We start from the raw sequence: 14,766 nt of genomic DNA, 5'->3' as shown, positions 1-14,766 counted from the left end.
GTTCCAGACTTCTGTAGCTGTAGTCCAGCTGTTCTGGACTCAACCATCAGAGGAAGATGTTTCTTCATACCTTAATTACTTTAAATCATTTTAAACACAATGTGGTGTACCTCAGCCACTGAGCATGGCTTTCGGAGATGACTCATAAGCCACAAGTGTAGGAAACATCCATTGCCTGAAACACTAACCTTTCACTTATTGTGCAAATGTAACAGAGATAGTGCAAAATGGTATCACTGGCTGGAAGTCAAGTAATATCAAACTTACTTCACACTTTATCCAATTTTATTTTCCAATAACCATTATTGGCTTTCTAAAATAGGCCCCTGCCCTCTTACATATGTAAATGATGGCTGCGCCTGTTTGAAGGCCACCCTTGCCAGTGATGGCACAAATGGTTACCAATCAGTGGAGCGGGTGCCGGGTTGCCATTCTACACCTTCTCCTGGATTGCTGACCAAAGCCAGGGCCACAAATTTTTCAAAGAGGGGGTGTGGGGAGTCAAATTTTTGAGATGTCTTGGACCTCCCTTGTGGGCTGTGTGCTGCTTCTACAGTACATTTGGGAGCTTGTGAAATTCTATCAAGCATAGTAACCTTTTAAAAAAATTATTTTATATACTCCATGGAACTGTTGAATGAGGATCACACAAAATATCATTTTGTTCTTTTTATTCATACTGATTATAAATTCCAGTATCATGGACATGCGAAGGTACATGTAATGCAGCAACATGTTTTGTGAAAGCTAGAAAAAAAGGAATCGTCCTTTAATTACAATGACCATCTTACTATACACATTTCCAGTGGCAGTCTGATATTTAACTCAAATTGCCACTTATTGCTTTTGATGTCTGCAACTCATGCATTTTATCTATTCACCTCATTATGTCCTGCCACTGTGAGGCCAAATCCAGCTTCAATTGAAAGGCATTCACATTTTAATGTGTACGATTCTAAATATGAAGTGGATTTTTTAACATATCTTATTTTAGGGAGAATGAAAATGCGAGTGATGAAAATGCAAGTTGAAGGGACTTTGTGCATAATTCCTCCAGTACCTACAGCCAACACTGTAAATATCCTACTACACAACTAAGAGTATAGTGCCTGGTTTTGGTCAGCACGCTGTAGGAAGGATGTGAGGGCCTTTGAGAGGGTACAGAGGTTTACTAGAATGTTACAAGGATGAGGGATTTTAGCCACAAGGTTAGGCTGAGGAAGCTGGGGTTTTCATTGGAGCAAAGGCGATTGAGATCTGATAAAAGAGTACAAGATCGGTTTAGATAAAGTAGACAAAGAAAAGCTGTTCCCATTAACTGATGATATGAGGACGAGGGGACACAGGGTTAAGGTTTTGGGCAAGAGGTGCACGGGTATTGTGAGGAAACTTTTTTTTTTACACAGTAAGTGATAATGCCTGGGACTTGCTGTCTATTAGTGTGGTGGAAGTGTAGATGATCAATTATTTTAAAAGGAAATTGGATGGCACTTGAGAAAAATAAATTTGCAGTGTCACAGGGAGAGAGCAGGGAAATGAGGTTGACTGGATTGCTCTATAGAGAGCCAGTATGGAGTTGATGGACCCAATGACTTCCTTCTGTGTTGTTATGACTCTATGATTTGTACCCATCAAATAATGTGAAAAAAGGTAAATACAAGGTGAAGGGTGAAGGTGGTCAATGCTACATTTGGCATTTTAATTTATTAATTATACATTCAGGTGAACATTATTTATATTCAGAATGTAACATTTTCTTGGAATCAGAGAGAAGCCATGTGTTCTTTACTACATCTGTCACTACTTATGTTCACCAAAATATCAAACCTCTTCTATGTATCATGTATGTCATAGCTCACACTCAGCTGGCAACCATTATTTGGTAAATTTCTAGCATTATTCATTGTTAATAAGGTGAGCTATTCAAATATTGAACAGAATTGGGATGTTATATATGTCTCTGAGGAACATGACATCCTGCAGGGCAATAGCTGATCCTATTGAGCCAACAGCAATCAAGGTATGGAAAGGTGTTTTATTGTAGTTGACATTTTTGTGCATAATATTCATGCAAATGCAGTAAATAGCGTTTCACATTTCAGCAACTGAATACTTGACATTTTCATGTGTTTACTGTATCAATACAGCACCAAGGATTCAGTCAGTTTTTTCCCTTGAGTAAGCTCAGGTATAAAACTACAGTAACAGTGCACAGTTGAGGTATGGCAGTTTTGACTCCAGTCTCTTATGGAACAATATCACATCTTCTTTATTTCTGCCTGAGAGTTGTCAAATGAGGATGAGCAGTCTTTAGACATGGCTACCTAATATATATATCTATATACACACATATGTAATATTTATGAATATATGTATACTTTAAAGATCTCAGTGGAAAGCAAATATCATTCTTTTCGTAGCTTTGTTGTTGGTGTTGATTTTATTTTAAGACAAAATGCAATGGTCCTAATTGTCATCCAGGTAATGATTTGAATTAAATTCCGTAAATCTAAGAGCCTTCCAGCTGCTGGTTATGGTTGTGTTGAACAGAGGTTGTATATGTGCAGCCCAAACTTGTTGGTTCTGTGATAGCACCAGATGAATATGGTTACAGCGACATGTAACCCAGCAGCCACCTTTCAGCATCATGTGAAATATTGACAGCTTGTGGAGTCAATGTAACAATATGAAGTGCATTTCAGTTCCCCATAAGACCTAAAGAAAACCAAATACAACACAATTAGTGAACCAGAACCGTTAAATATTCTTTCAGAAAGGGCTGCATGCAAAAAAGCCCCTCAAATAAATAATACAGCACACAGCTGGTATCCAGAACCAAATGGGCAAACAAAAATGGGAAGGATAAAATGAAATCCATAAAGCCAAGAAATCCAAATTAACAATTAATGCTGGAAACACACAATTGATCAGTTAGTACACAATAGGTGAAGATGGGCTAATCTTTTGCCTGGATCCTTTAGGCAGGCCATTCACTCACCCGGGCCACTCTTGTAGGCTCTCTATTGTATGCTTACAAAAGTACTATTGGCAGAAACCTGGTCGCAAGTCTCTTGATTGAAGATGGTCAAGATCACAGGCTCTTACCAAAGAGAGTAGAAATGTATTTTTTTTTTTAAACTTCTTTGAAGTCTTTACAAAAGATAATTTCAGTGCACCCATCCCTCATCAGAAATAAAAACAGAAAATGCTGGGAAAACTTAACTCGTCCGAATGGACTTGAAACCTTCTCGCTCCATAGATGCTGCCAGACCTGCTGAGTTTTCCGATCATTTACTGTTTTTATTTCAGATTTCCAGCATTCGCAGGATTTTGCCTTCATTCCTCACCAGTGCTCACTTCAAGGAGTTAACCTTTGTAGTGGATCGACATGCAGTCTTCAGGCGAACTCACCCGGGAAGATATGTTTTACAGCTTTGGTAGCCAAAATCTTTGCCATCACATTCTTCAAGTCCCTTCCATCGATATCCGTCCCCACAGTGGGCTTGCTTACAATCTGCAGCAACACAGCAATTGTATCATTAGAAGCTTATGACACCAATCAGCATCATTGAAGGGTATAAAATATTGTGATTAAGTTGTATTTAAAAGTCTACTCTTCAATTCATAAAACATTAATATATTCACTAGAGAGTGTAATCTGCCCTGTATTTCTATATTATTAAACAGAATATTAATTTATTTTCCAAATAAATTGTGCATTGCATGATGCTTTGCACTACAGTCTTCACTAGTTACAAGCAGAGATAGAAAATAGTTATTGCCGGAAACTGAGGCAATTTATTGACTAATTATGAATCTTACCTTTGTCTGCAGTTATTCGAGAACACTTAATATTATTGGACTTTAAGATTTTGGAGATATTTGCGGTGCTAATGACAGAATAGGTTGTTTCTTTTAGAAATTAGGGCTGACAGTTAATAGGACTACCTGCTTACATCCATACAAACTAGGAGATTTCTTTTTATTGACTACTGCAGTCCTCTGGTATGACCATCAACATCAGATTGTGGATGAAATTTTGTTGCTCAACTCAATACTCTTTAGGCTGTATTATTGCTTTGACTGCTGGTGTCTCTCTGCCCATGGAGCTGATTCATATAAAATCACTAGACCATGTTAGCTTGGTTTGATTCAAGTGTCTGGTTTTCACACGACAGGTCCTTTACCAGAAAACACTGTTCTCTGGAAGCAAGGCTCAGGAAGTAGGTGCAGAGGAGACCTCATCATTAAGTCTCCATCCCTAGGATTTCTAGGGCTTTACTGCCAATGAATGGTGTGGAGCCTGACTGCACCAGTAGGGCGCACAGGACAGACAGGACAATTATAAAAAGGTAAAAGTGGGTGTTCTCAGGGAGAAACCTTATTCCCCCAGTGTACTATTTGGATACCAAAGTGTAGAGTCATCTACACTTTGGTAGATGGTGGTGGGGTGGATTACTCCAAGCTCTCAGCTGGCCCTGATCCAGTAAAGGTCACAAGGCCAAGCTGAAAATTACAGGAAGGATTCTTTGGTGGCATGGTAGCACAAAGTGGTTAGCACTGTTGCTTCACAGTGCCTGGGACCTGGGTTTGATTCCCGGCTGGGTCACTGTCTGTGAAGAGTCTGCACGTTCTCCCTGTGTCTGCATGGATTTCCTCCGGTTTCCTCCCACAAGTCCCGAAAGACGTGCTTGTTAGGTGAATTGGACATTCTGAATTCTCCCTCTATATGCCCGAACAGACGCCAGAGTATGGTGACTTGGGGATTTTCTCAGTAACTTCATTGCAGTGTTAATATAAGCCTACTTGTGATACTAATAAAAATTATTATTATTAATTTTTAGGACATCTTACTCTCCTTCTCTCCCTCTGCTGGATCAAATGAGGCCCTTCTGGCTACTTTGATCCTCATCCTATGACACATTTGCAGCTGACTTTCCTGCCACTACCTCGAAAGCTGACCTGTGATTGGGGTTGGTACTGCGTCATCAAGACTTTTCTCAGGTCACATCAATGGATTTGAGTAGGAAAACCAGGCAATCGCAGAACTAGACAGGATTAGCCCACTTCAGGTTTGTTGCTAGTGTCCAGTTCACAGAGAGAGTGGTTTCAGGAACATTAGCTCTGCCACGTTTGACTTTCCCTGACCTATACTGAGCTCAGTTGTCCACAAATAAAGATGATAATGTGCAGGTGTACACTTCCAATGAAATGTTTTAAAAAATATATAAAGATGGCTAACATACTTATACAGCTATCAGTGACAATCTTGTTTCCATCATCACATTCTTCTTCATTTTCCTTCTGAACTATTCCGTCTCCGCAGAACCCTGCTGGAGGTGGAGAAGCCACGGCTAGCTGAATAGGAGAGATCTATATGAAAATAAAACCATACGGCAGAATTATTATTTGCTGTAACCGTCCCAATATATATTTTGCCTGGCTGTAGGTTTATGGTGTGGGGATAATGTTGCCCGTTTCACTTATTTTTATAAGTTCACAGGATGTCGGCATTGCTGGGAAGGACATCATTTTTGTCCATCCCTACTACTAACAACAAGTCATTAAGATGATCATGGTAACTCTTTTTCAACCTAAACCAAAAATTCACATGGAGCCAATGAAGGAGACATGAGGTGACCCAACTCTTGGTTAAAAAGGGATGTATTAAGCAGCACCTTAATATATGGCAGAGAACTGAAGTGGTGGAGAGATTTGGTGAGGGAAATCCAAAACTTCATCTAGAAGGCTGAATGCGTGGCCACCATTGCCGGGTCGAAGCAAATGTGGTGCACAAAAGGCTAAATATGGCAGAGGGTTGTAGAGCAGAAGGACAGTACAGAATTAGGGAGAGGTGGGGCCATGGGGGGAATTGATCTCAAGGATATGAGTTTTAAAATTGAGGAGTTGGTGGACCAAGAATTTATCTAGATAGGATGCAGACGGGTGATGGGACTTGATGCGAGTTAGAATACAAACAGATTTTGGGTGAGCTTGTGTTTATGGCATGCTGATGGCAGGCGGTCGGAGTTGAAGAGACTTCTGGTCAGCCATGTTTGATGAGGAGTGACGCCCTTCAAGCTACAAGCCTCTGGCGACAGGCCAGCTACCTGTTCCAGGAAAAGTATTCACTTTGGGAAGAAACTAAAATCTGCCCTGTGCACCAATATTGTCGAAGAAAAACAAGAACAAGTTTATGGAGGGTGGACCGGGAGTCAACCAGGAGTGCAAAGATATTAAAAATAGAAACTTTTCATTTGAAAACTTTTCATAATTTGTTTATCTAGAACAGGAGATCTTGACAAATCTCAAATGGTTCTTTGATCTTGATGAGTAGACATCAGATTAACTGATCTTTGCTAACATCTCCTTTAAGTGAAGTAAATGTTAGAATTTAATAGCTACAATTAATTCAACAACTTAATGTCACTTTTCATTGGACGTGTTTCTACCAAAAGGGAACAAAGTCCCCAAGCGAGCGTGTTTAACCGCGTGTCTCCCGTTGCTCGCAGTGCTGAGAAACACATGGCTATTCAACGCGACTCGCTTTGTATAAAGGGCCTGTACAGGGAACATAGCCCCCGTTTTGGACAATGGGGAGCTCCACTCGCTGGAACACCCCAGTGTAGCGAGAGATTGGTTCACCATTTTTGAATGGCATCCCGATCTCTGAGGCCCCCAAAGTGATCCTCAACCTCACCCCCCAGCCCAAACACACTATGGGAGGGTCTCCACATATCCCCAACACCCACGCCAAGCACCCCCAACCCAATCACACAAAACATGCCAGCTTGGCAGTGCCAACCTGGCAGTGCTTATGCCAGCTGCCAGTGGCATCTGGCAGTGCCAGACTGGCACCCAAGTGGTAATGCCAAGATGCCAGACTGGGGGCCAAAATGGCGCTGCCAGGGTTTCCAGGTGGCAGAAGCAGTGCCAGGGCACCAGCCTGCCCAAAGGGCCTGCAGCTGGGGACCTCCAATCCTCTGGGAGACCCCCACAATGCTGTTCCAACTGATCCCCGTTTGTGGGGACCAGTACTGAACAGTGCTCACCTAAGATCTGTGAGGCAAAGGGGATGAATTCCAAAGCCTCAGGTACCTCGGGAATCTGCATATTAGAGTGAGCTTTACTGCCTCGCTCTAATGTACAGATTTTCCAAAAGGTGATCCTTCCCACAATGGACGGGATTTACACTGCAACATCTCGCGAGATCACGTTGGATCTTGCGACTCATGGCAAACCGGGTAGATCCCGGGAGCTGGGACTCCCGGGGCGTCATTCTCCGCCGGGAGTCTCCATTTTGCCGGCGCCCAGGGGTTTCCCGACGGCGTGGGGCTGCCCCACAATGGGAAACCCCATTGACCGGCCGGTGTTACGGAGACTCCCGCCGGCCGGTCGGGGCAGAAATATGGCGGGGCAGGTAGGAGAATTTCGCCCCCGGTATTTAATGGCCATGCTGAACTGCAAGCTGCTTTTTCGGCACAGCATGGTCTTTGGATCGCGCCCATCGTCTTACACAAACTCTGCTACTATTTCCTCTATGGTAAGCTTGCTTGTTTGCAGATTGACAGGCTCAGAGTGAACACATTCCAGGTTATGTTCTCGAAGATATCTTGAGACAAAATGAAGGATGAATGTAATGATTTATTTGTTTTCTGAAGATTTGAACTGTGATTCCTGCCCTATTGCATCACTTACAGATCTTAATGAAGATTGGAACGAACATTTCATATAGGGAAAATGATTTCATCTAATTGGCTTGATGCCTGAAGCCTGGAAAGTCAGTGCGTGACATGTTTCCAGATTGCCAACAATTTCTTCTGTTACTCAGAGCAAGGAAACACCTTTAATTACAGAAACATGATTTGCTCCTTTTCTTTTTCCTCTTGACAACAGGAATATGCTACAGCCTATAATTAGCACTTCCCCGGTGGACAGTGCTGATGTTCAGAGCAATACATGGTATGGAGAAGGATTTAAACTCCTATTCTTCCCTCGCCCAGAGCATCTCAAACACTGTAGGACAAGACTTTTCAGTGCAGCATTAAAAGAATCACACGGGGAGGGGTTTATGAATTCATGCTCTCGCTGCAGAATTTAAGCAATAAAACACATTGGGGAGATTTTATATTGACCTGAATTTCACACTTGACGTGCATGCCAAGTTGGCAGGCCCGGGATAAAACTCTACATCTGCACCCAAGTGAGATTGTGTTCTCAGCGCAATTTCACACTGGATAGCCAATTATGGCCCGCCCAGCGTGAGACGCATCTTCCAGTTGGCCTGTCAATGCAGGTGGGGAGGGGGTGGGACGAGACAGGTGCTGGCTCCAATGGTATCCCCCCCAGAACTTTGATAACTTCAAATGAACTTCCAGTAGAAAATCAGGCAGATCCTACAACATGGGAATGAATCAGGTGTTAATAACGTGCTTTTCAGCTTAGAACTGGTCCTGACTAAAACCTTCATTGACTCAATGCATTTGTATACAGTAGCTGTGAAATGTGCCTTGAAAATCTCCAGGTTCTGCCCACCATCTGCCACGGGTCCAACTAAACAATGTGGCAGCACTGAGGAAACTGTGGGTGGGCAGAGGGGGAAAGAGTTGGGGAGGGTCTTCTCTTTATCTAGTTACATCAGCGAAGAAAGAAAAAGTAATGAACAAGCATTACTCCAACACTTTTCGTGACTTTAGCACATCTCAGAGTGCTTCAGACACATGTGCAATGACATTGAGATGCACGCCCAAAAGGATTTGGGGCAATTTTACATACATTTGGGTTGAGTGCACCTGATCTCAGAATGTAAGATTCATGCCATTATTTATATTCCTTTTCCAATATGAATGGGAAATACTGCTAGATACGTTAACCTCCCTATCTAAGTTCCCAATATACACTCCCAAAGCCAACTATAGGAACATAGGACTTAGGCGCAGAATTAGGCCATTTGGCCCATCGAGTCTGCTCCACCATTTGATCATGGCTGGTCTCATCCTGGCCTTAACTCCACCGTCCTGCCCGTTTTCCATAACCCTTCAACCTATTACCAATTAAAAATCTGTCTAACTCCTCCTTAAATTTAATCACTGGCCCAGTATCCACCGCACTCTTGGGTAGTGAATTCCACAGATGCACAACACTTTGAGGGAAGTAGTTTCTCCTCAAATCTGTTTTAAATTTGCGACCACTTAAGTTAATGGCTGATTGTGGTCTCAACTCCACTCTCCTGTCTGCCCCCCATAAAGCTTGACTCTCCTGTCTATCAAAAATCTGTCTCGCTCAGCCTTGAATAAATAAGTGGTCATGTCATGAAATTTCAAAATAACTTACACCCCATTTAAAAAATATATTTTCAGCTTTATCAGATTTTCTTGAGCCTGCATATTTTCCTGACTTTATATTACCTATTTTTAAATTCCTGTTTAAGGAGAAATACATTGGACATGATTCAGCGATCGCGGTGCGCCAGGCACGGAGCTGGGTGCGCTGGGTGAACTCCTCACAGTGAGATCCAGATTTGCATATTTAAATTAGCCTAATACCCAGATAGTGGATTCACTCGGCACCCAGGAGTCAACAGCCACACCTGCGAGAATTGGCCAGCGTGCCGTTTAATACTGGTCTACACAAATGTGGGCAAGGCATAATGGCACCTGGAGGGGTCTCACAGAGCATTAGAGATCCCCAGGTGGTCAGGCACAGGGCAACCTGGCACTCCCCCTGTCATCTGGGCACTGCCATTCTTGCCATACCACTCGAGCAGCCTAGCAGTGCCACACTGGCATGGCCAGGGCCACTGTCAGGCCCGATCCCTGGGGGACGGGGACGGGGGGACGGGGGGGGGGGGGGGGGGGGGGGGGGGGGGGGGGGGGACTCTTACCCATTGGGAGTGTTAATAGGAGCCTTGACAATTTTAGGGGGTGAGGGGGGCCAGAACGCTGGAGTGGCCTGAATGGGGGTGGGGGGGGCGGAGTCAGGCTGCCACTCAAAATCCCGATCTCCGCTTAATCGCGCCCATTGTGTACGATGGATAACAATGTGATTGGAATTGACACAGGACGGAATTTTTTTCTAATGTTCTCCCTTTCAATGCTCGGATTAGATCAACTTGTACTGTATTTTGCTGTCCCAGTGGAAACATTACACAACTATTCCAATTGAATTTGAAGGATTTAGCCCAGTGACATGAAATTATAACATTCTGTCCGAAAGCCAAGAAATCACCTATTTATGCCATCAGGCTGACCATTCAGGATTAATTCTCCTCAATTTTCCTTTATTCCAAACTTATATAAAAGGTTCCACAGCATGAACAATTCGGGGAGAAACTTCCCCAACACACAACTGTACAGTTTGTACAATTTTTTTCCCCTTTTCACCAACTCCACCCGTGACAAACTGCTCCTCAAACACGGCCATGAATATCCCTCACCTTGCCTCGAAACCCTCCGCTGAACCCTTCAAGTCGTACTTGACCTTTTCCAGCCGAAGAAAATCTTATGTAGCCCCCCAGCTAGGCCACCTCTCCAACAGAATTCTTCGCCGGGCAATCAGGGAGGTGAAGGCTACAACGTGACCTTTGTCCCCTCCATTAGCTTTGGCTTCTCCGATACCCCGAATTACGCCACAAAAGGGTCCAGCTCAACTTCCTCCCCCACTATCCTTGTTAACGCTGCAAACACTCCCGCCCAGAATTTCTCCAACTTTTCGCAGCCCCAGAACATATGCGTGTTATTCGCTGGTCCCCGCCCACACTTCTCACACTCGTCCCTCAAACCCTGGAAGAACCCACTCATTCTTGCCCGAGTCATATGTACCCTGTGTACCACCTTGAACTGTATCAGGCCTCCTCAATGACTGTTGTGGCTCAAAACTAGATCATGGCATTGTCAGATGTGACATCCTCTTTGAGCCAAACTAGCAAAAGACAAAAACCTTAAAACAATATTGCCTGGCTTTCTGTCCCTCCAAACACCACACCCACCTTTTAATTTAAGTTATAAGTTGGCAGGTCTTCAAGTTACTCAGAGACTCATCTCTGCATCTCCTCGTGATTTCCTGGCAATTGATCCAATTGATATATGGGAGGATAGATGAGCGGTAATTATATAAATAGCATACCAATGCAGAAAACCTGGATGCTGCTGCATCATCTGCCATATTGTTTCAATATGGGTGTAGGGGGTGTTTAGTTGGGGAAAAACAATAATTTTGCAGTTAGCATTCACAGAGAATAGCCTTAAATACATGGGGCCATACCCAAAGACGTGCTGGGAATCCCTTTCGGAAGTTGCCAAGTAACGTTTTGCCCAGAAGTGCAAACCTCTGCTGGGCAATTGCCCTGTACTGGGAATCATCTGAAAATGGGATTTAAATTGCAAACTTTGGATGGTTCTGACTGGGCTACACCAATAGTTACCCAGAAGAGATTAGAAAGTTTAAAACCACTTCTAGCTTCTGGGTGACTATCGTATGCACCCAGACTGAACCTTCACAGAATTCTTTCCCCACCCCCAACTACCTTTTCCCTCACACCCCTCGACTATGCCACTCATGGGATTCTTCCCACCATGTCGCCCAGACAGGCCTTACTCTCAACCACACCAGAATGGTGACTGTATTTTGGGGTTTATTTGCATAGTGGTTAGAAATCCCAATTTCTTCTTTCCAGATGATTAATGTGAGAGACTGAGCATCTATCACAAATATGTGTAAGCTTCATCATTCGTGGTTGTCGATAGTACAATCTGTGAAAAGAGATTCCAACTCCCCTGTACATGGTTGAGGTTTAAAATGAGGTGTTAGACTGCAGTGTTCTGTGTTTATGGGCTAATATTTTCAGAATCGTTACCTCTCCTTGTATTTACATTTTGATTGGCTTGAAGCTAAGGCCAGCCTGGCATTGGTTCACTGTAATATTTCTTCACCAAGCCAATAAATCACACACCTTGTAACAATAGATTATCTCATTGCAATGGAGGAGGGAAATATCTAAAAAATGAATTTGGTGCAATCTGCCTCCATCTTATTCACTTCACCCGTGGTTGCAATTAAGAGGATTCACTGAATGTATTTTAGAAGAAGAGACTTCTAGACTCTAAAACTATCAAAGGGTATGGGGAGAAAGTGAGAATGTGTTGCTGAGATGATCAGCCATGGTCATATTGCCAACAGAGCAGGCTCAAAGGGCCGAATGGCCTGTTCCTATTCCTATTTTCCATGACACAGCCTCGAAAGGGAAAATGAAGGCACAGCTATGAATATCAGAATGTTATCTATGACTATTGAAATGGCTTTATAGTACTGACAGCTTAAACCCAATTTTCCATCTTAATATTCATACAGTCCAGCAGATGTCACTCTCCTATGACTAGGAAAACAGTTTGCATTTCCAGGAAAACTGAAAACTGGAAACCTATCTTTTTAATTGCTGGTGTTCACATTGCATCGTTCGAGGGACTTTTCACAGTATATTCATTGCAGTGTTTATGTAAGCCTACTTGTGACAATAAAGATTATTAAAAAATTAACACAAATATGTGAATAAAAATAAAAAGAGTGGTAGGAAAAAATGCATATTTCCTGTTATGCTGTTTCTCTCACCCTTCAAATTCCAAAATAAAAGTTGAAGGGAGGACACAACAATTAACCTCTCACTACCTGAACTGGCAGCCATCCAACGGTGTCCTTGAAGTACAATGACCTCTGATCTTTCCGGAAGGCCAGTGCATTTTCAGTGTTCAGTTTTTCGAGCTCTTCTTCGCTATCTACAACAAATATCTAAAAAAGAAAATGGAACTATTTCTCATTTTATTAAATATTGTTTTGATATTACAATATTTTTAATAAACCCAGGATGGATGTGGTGTGATTAATTAAAGCAAAAAAGAATGTAAGAACTACATGACTTTTCTGATTGCAGTAATTTAATGAGCAGGTTCCAATCATATACATTGGATATATAACTATAGACCAGGGGCGGAATTCTCCGCAATCGGCACGATGTCCGCCGACCGGCGCCAAAAACGCGCAAATCAGTCCGGCATCGCGCTGCCCCAAAGGTGCGGAATCCTCCACATCTTGAGCGGCCGAGCCCTAACCTTGAGGGGCTAGGCCCGCGCTGGACTGTTTTCCGCCCCGCCAGCTGGCGGGAAACTGACTTTGCCGGGCGGCGCATGCGCGGGAGCGTCAGCGGCCGCTCACGGCATCCCTGCGCATGCGCAGTGAAGGGGGTCTCTTCCGCCTCTGCCATAGTGGAGACCAAGGCGAAGGCGGAAGGAAAAGAGTGCCCCCACGGCACAGGCCCGCCCGCGGATCGGTGGGCCCCGATCGCGGGCCAGGCCACCGTGGGGGCACCTCCCGGGGCCAGATTGCCCCGCCCCCCTCCCAGGACCCCGGAGCCCGCCCGCGCCGCCTTGTCCCGCTGGTAAGAGAGGTGGTTTAATCCACGCCGGCGGGACAGGCATTCCAGCAGCGGGACTTTGGCCCATCCGGGCCGGAGAATCGCCGGGGGGAGGGGGCGCCAACCGGCGCGGCACGATTCCCGCCCCGCCGAATATCCGGTGCCGGCACTCTCACCCTTCACTGTTCTCCGACTGTTCTCGGAGTCCTTCCTCGTCTTGCAGGACCGTCTGCAATAGCTGCTGTATTTTGGTAAGTCGCTATTCACCAACACACTGTGAAGCTTTGGGACACTTAAAAAGCTTTTCACTGTGTTCGTGAATGAGTTGAAGTGACATAAATGGGGTGGTTAGGATAGCAGAATGGGTATGGTGGTCAAGTCAGGTTGGGGAGTAGGAAGGTAAGGGGGAAGTCAAAGGGTCGGGCGGTGGGAGTTGGTGAGGGGCTGGGTGAGCTGGAAGGTCAAAGAGAAGGAGTCAGAGGGTCGGGAAAGGAGTCGGGGGGTTCTGTAGTGCGTTGGAAGATCAAAGGGGGGAGTCGGAGGGTGAAAGAGAGGGAGGCAGAGGGTTGGGAGTTCAGTTGGGGGCTCGGAGGGAGTCAGTAGGCCAAGGAGGGGAGTCAGGGGTCAAGGAGGGGAGTCAAAGGTCAAGGAGAGGGAGTCAGAGGGTCGGAGGTAGAGTCGGGAACCAGAGGGCCGAGGATGGAATTGGGAGTCAGAGGGCTGGGGGTGGAGTCAGGGAGTCAGGGGGTCACGAGGGATAGGGGTGGGGTAGGGGGTGGGAGTTAAAATAGCAATCTACACAGACGAATGTAATATTTATTTTTTTAAACGTTTTGGACCTAAATTAAATAACAGAAGGTGATTTTCCAACTTGTTTCCTGTTACGAATTTCACTTAGAGGAACATCTTAACGTCACCCCTGCATCCATATCCAATCACATCATGGTACTCATAACTGTACAAACATATGTACACACACACATCTACAAAATTAGCCACGTTAAATGCAGAATTAGAACTAAATTGGATAGTGAGTCAATAAGCCAACTATTTTTCGAATATAAATTACGGTTTCCACCTAAAATGTGTACTTACTGCTGGTATTTGTGGAGAGTTGATCAAAGGTGGGAGCTCACCGTATGATGGATTGCTTACGGTCTGAGGGAGATTACAGTAACATCTTCCTACTGGCCCTGGGAGTCCTCTTTCACCCTTTGGTCCAACTATTAGGCGATCTTTTAAATGAAAACGAATGAGTTAGTACTTAATAATTACCAGTCAGGAGCAATGTGCCTCTACTTTTATTGTACTGCATGGTGGAGTAATTTCAGTGCACATTCCATACTTCTTTTACACGTTAA

The 14,766-nt window shown here is 44.2% G+C and overlaps 1 protein-coding gene across 3 annotated transcripts in view; it reads right to left on the bottom strand.

Annotated features, from left to right (window-relative positions):
• Window positions 1-656: 656 nt before the first annotated feature.
• colq (collagen-like tail subunit (single strand of homotrimer) of asymmetric acetylcholinesterase) overlaps window positions 657-14,766 on the bottom strand; it is a 212,717-nt gene continuing 198,607 nt past the window's right edge. For all 3 annotated transcript variants that reach the window (XM_072509367.1, XM_072509368.1, XM_072509366.1), the window contains 5 exons: window positions 14,501-14,640; window positions 12,664-12,783; window positions 5,247-5,373; window positions 3,412-3,514; window positions 657-2,715 (listed from right to left, as the gene is read on the bottom strand). In XM_072509367.1, coding sequence (XP_072365468.1) covers window positions 2,646-2,715; window positions 3,412-3,514; window positions 5,247-5,373; window positions 12,664-12,783; window positions 14,501-14,640 — 560 coding nt within the window. In that variant the 3' untranslated portion in view covers window positions 657-2,645. The remainder of the gene's footprint in view (window positions 2,716-3,411; window positions 3,515-5,246; window positions 5,374-12,663; window positions 12,784-14,500; window positions 14,641-14,766) is intronic.

The sequence above is a fragment of the Scyliorhinus torazame genome, chromosome 6 (genome assembly GCF_047496885.1).
Source record: "Scyliorhinus torazame isolate Kashiwa2021f chromosome 6, sScyTor2.1, whole genome shotgun sequence".
In the NCBI taxonomy this organism is placed as follows: domain Eukaryota; kingdom Metazoa; phylum Chordata; class Chondrichthyes; order Carcharhiniformes; family Scyliorhinidae; genus Scyliorhinus; species Scyliorhinus torazame.
Note: the sequence above shows the minus strand (reverse complement) of the source record. Positions and strands in the feature narration are given on the sequence as shown.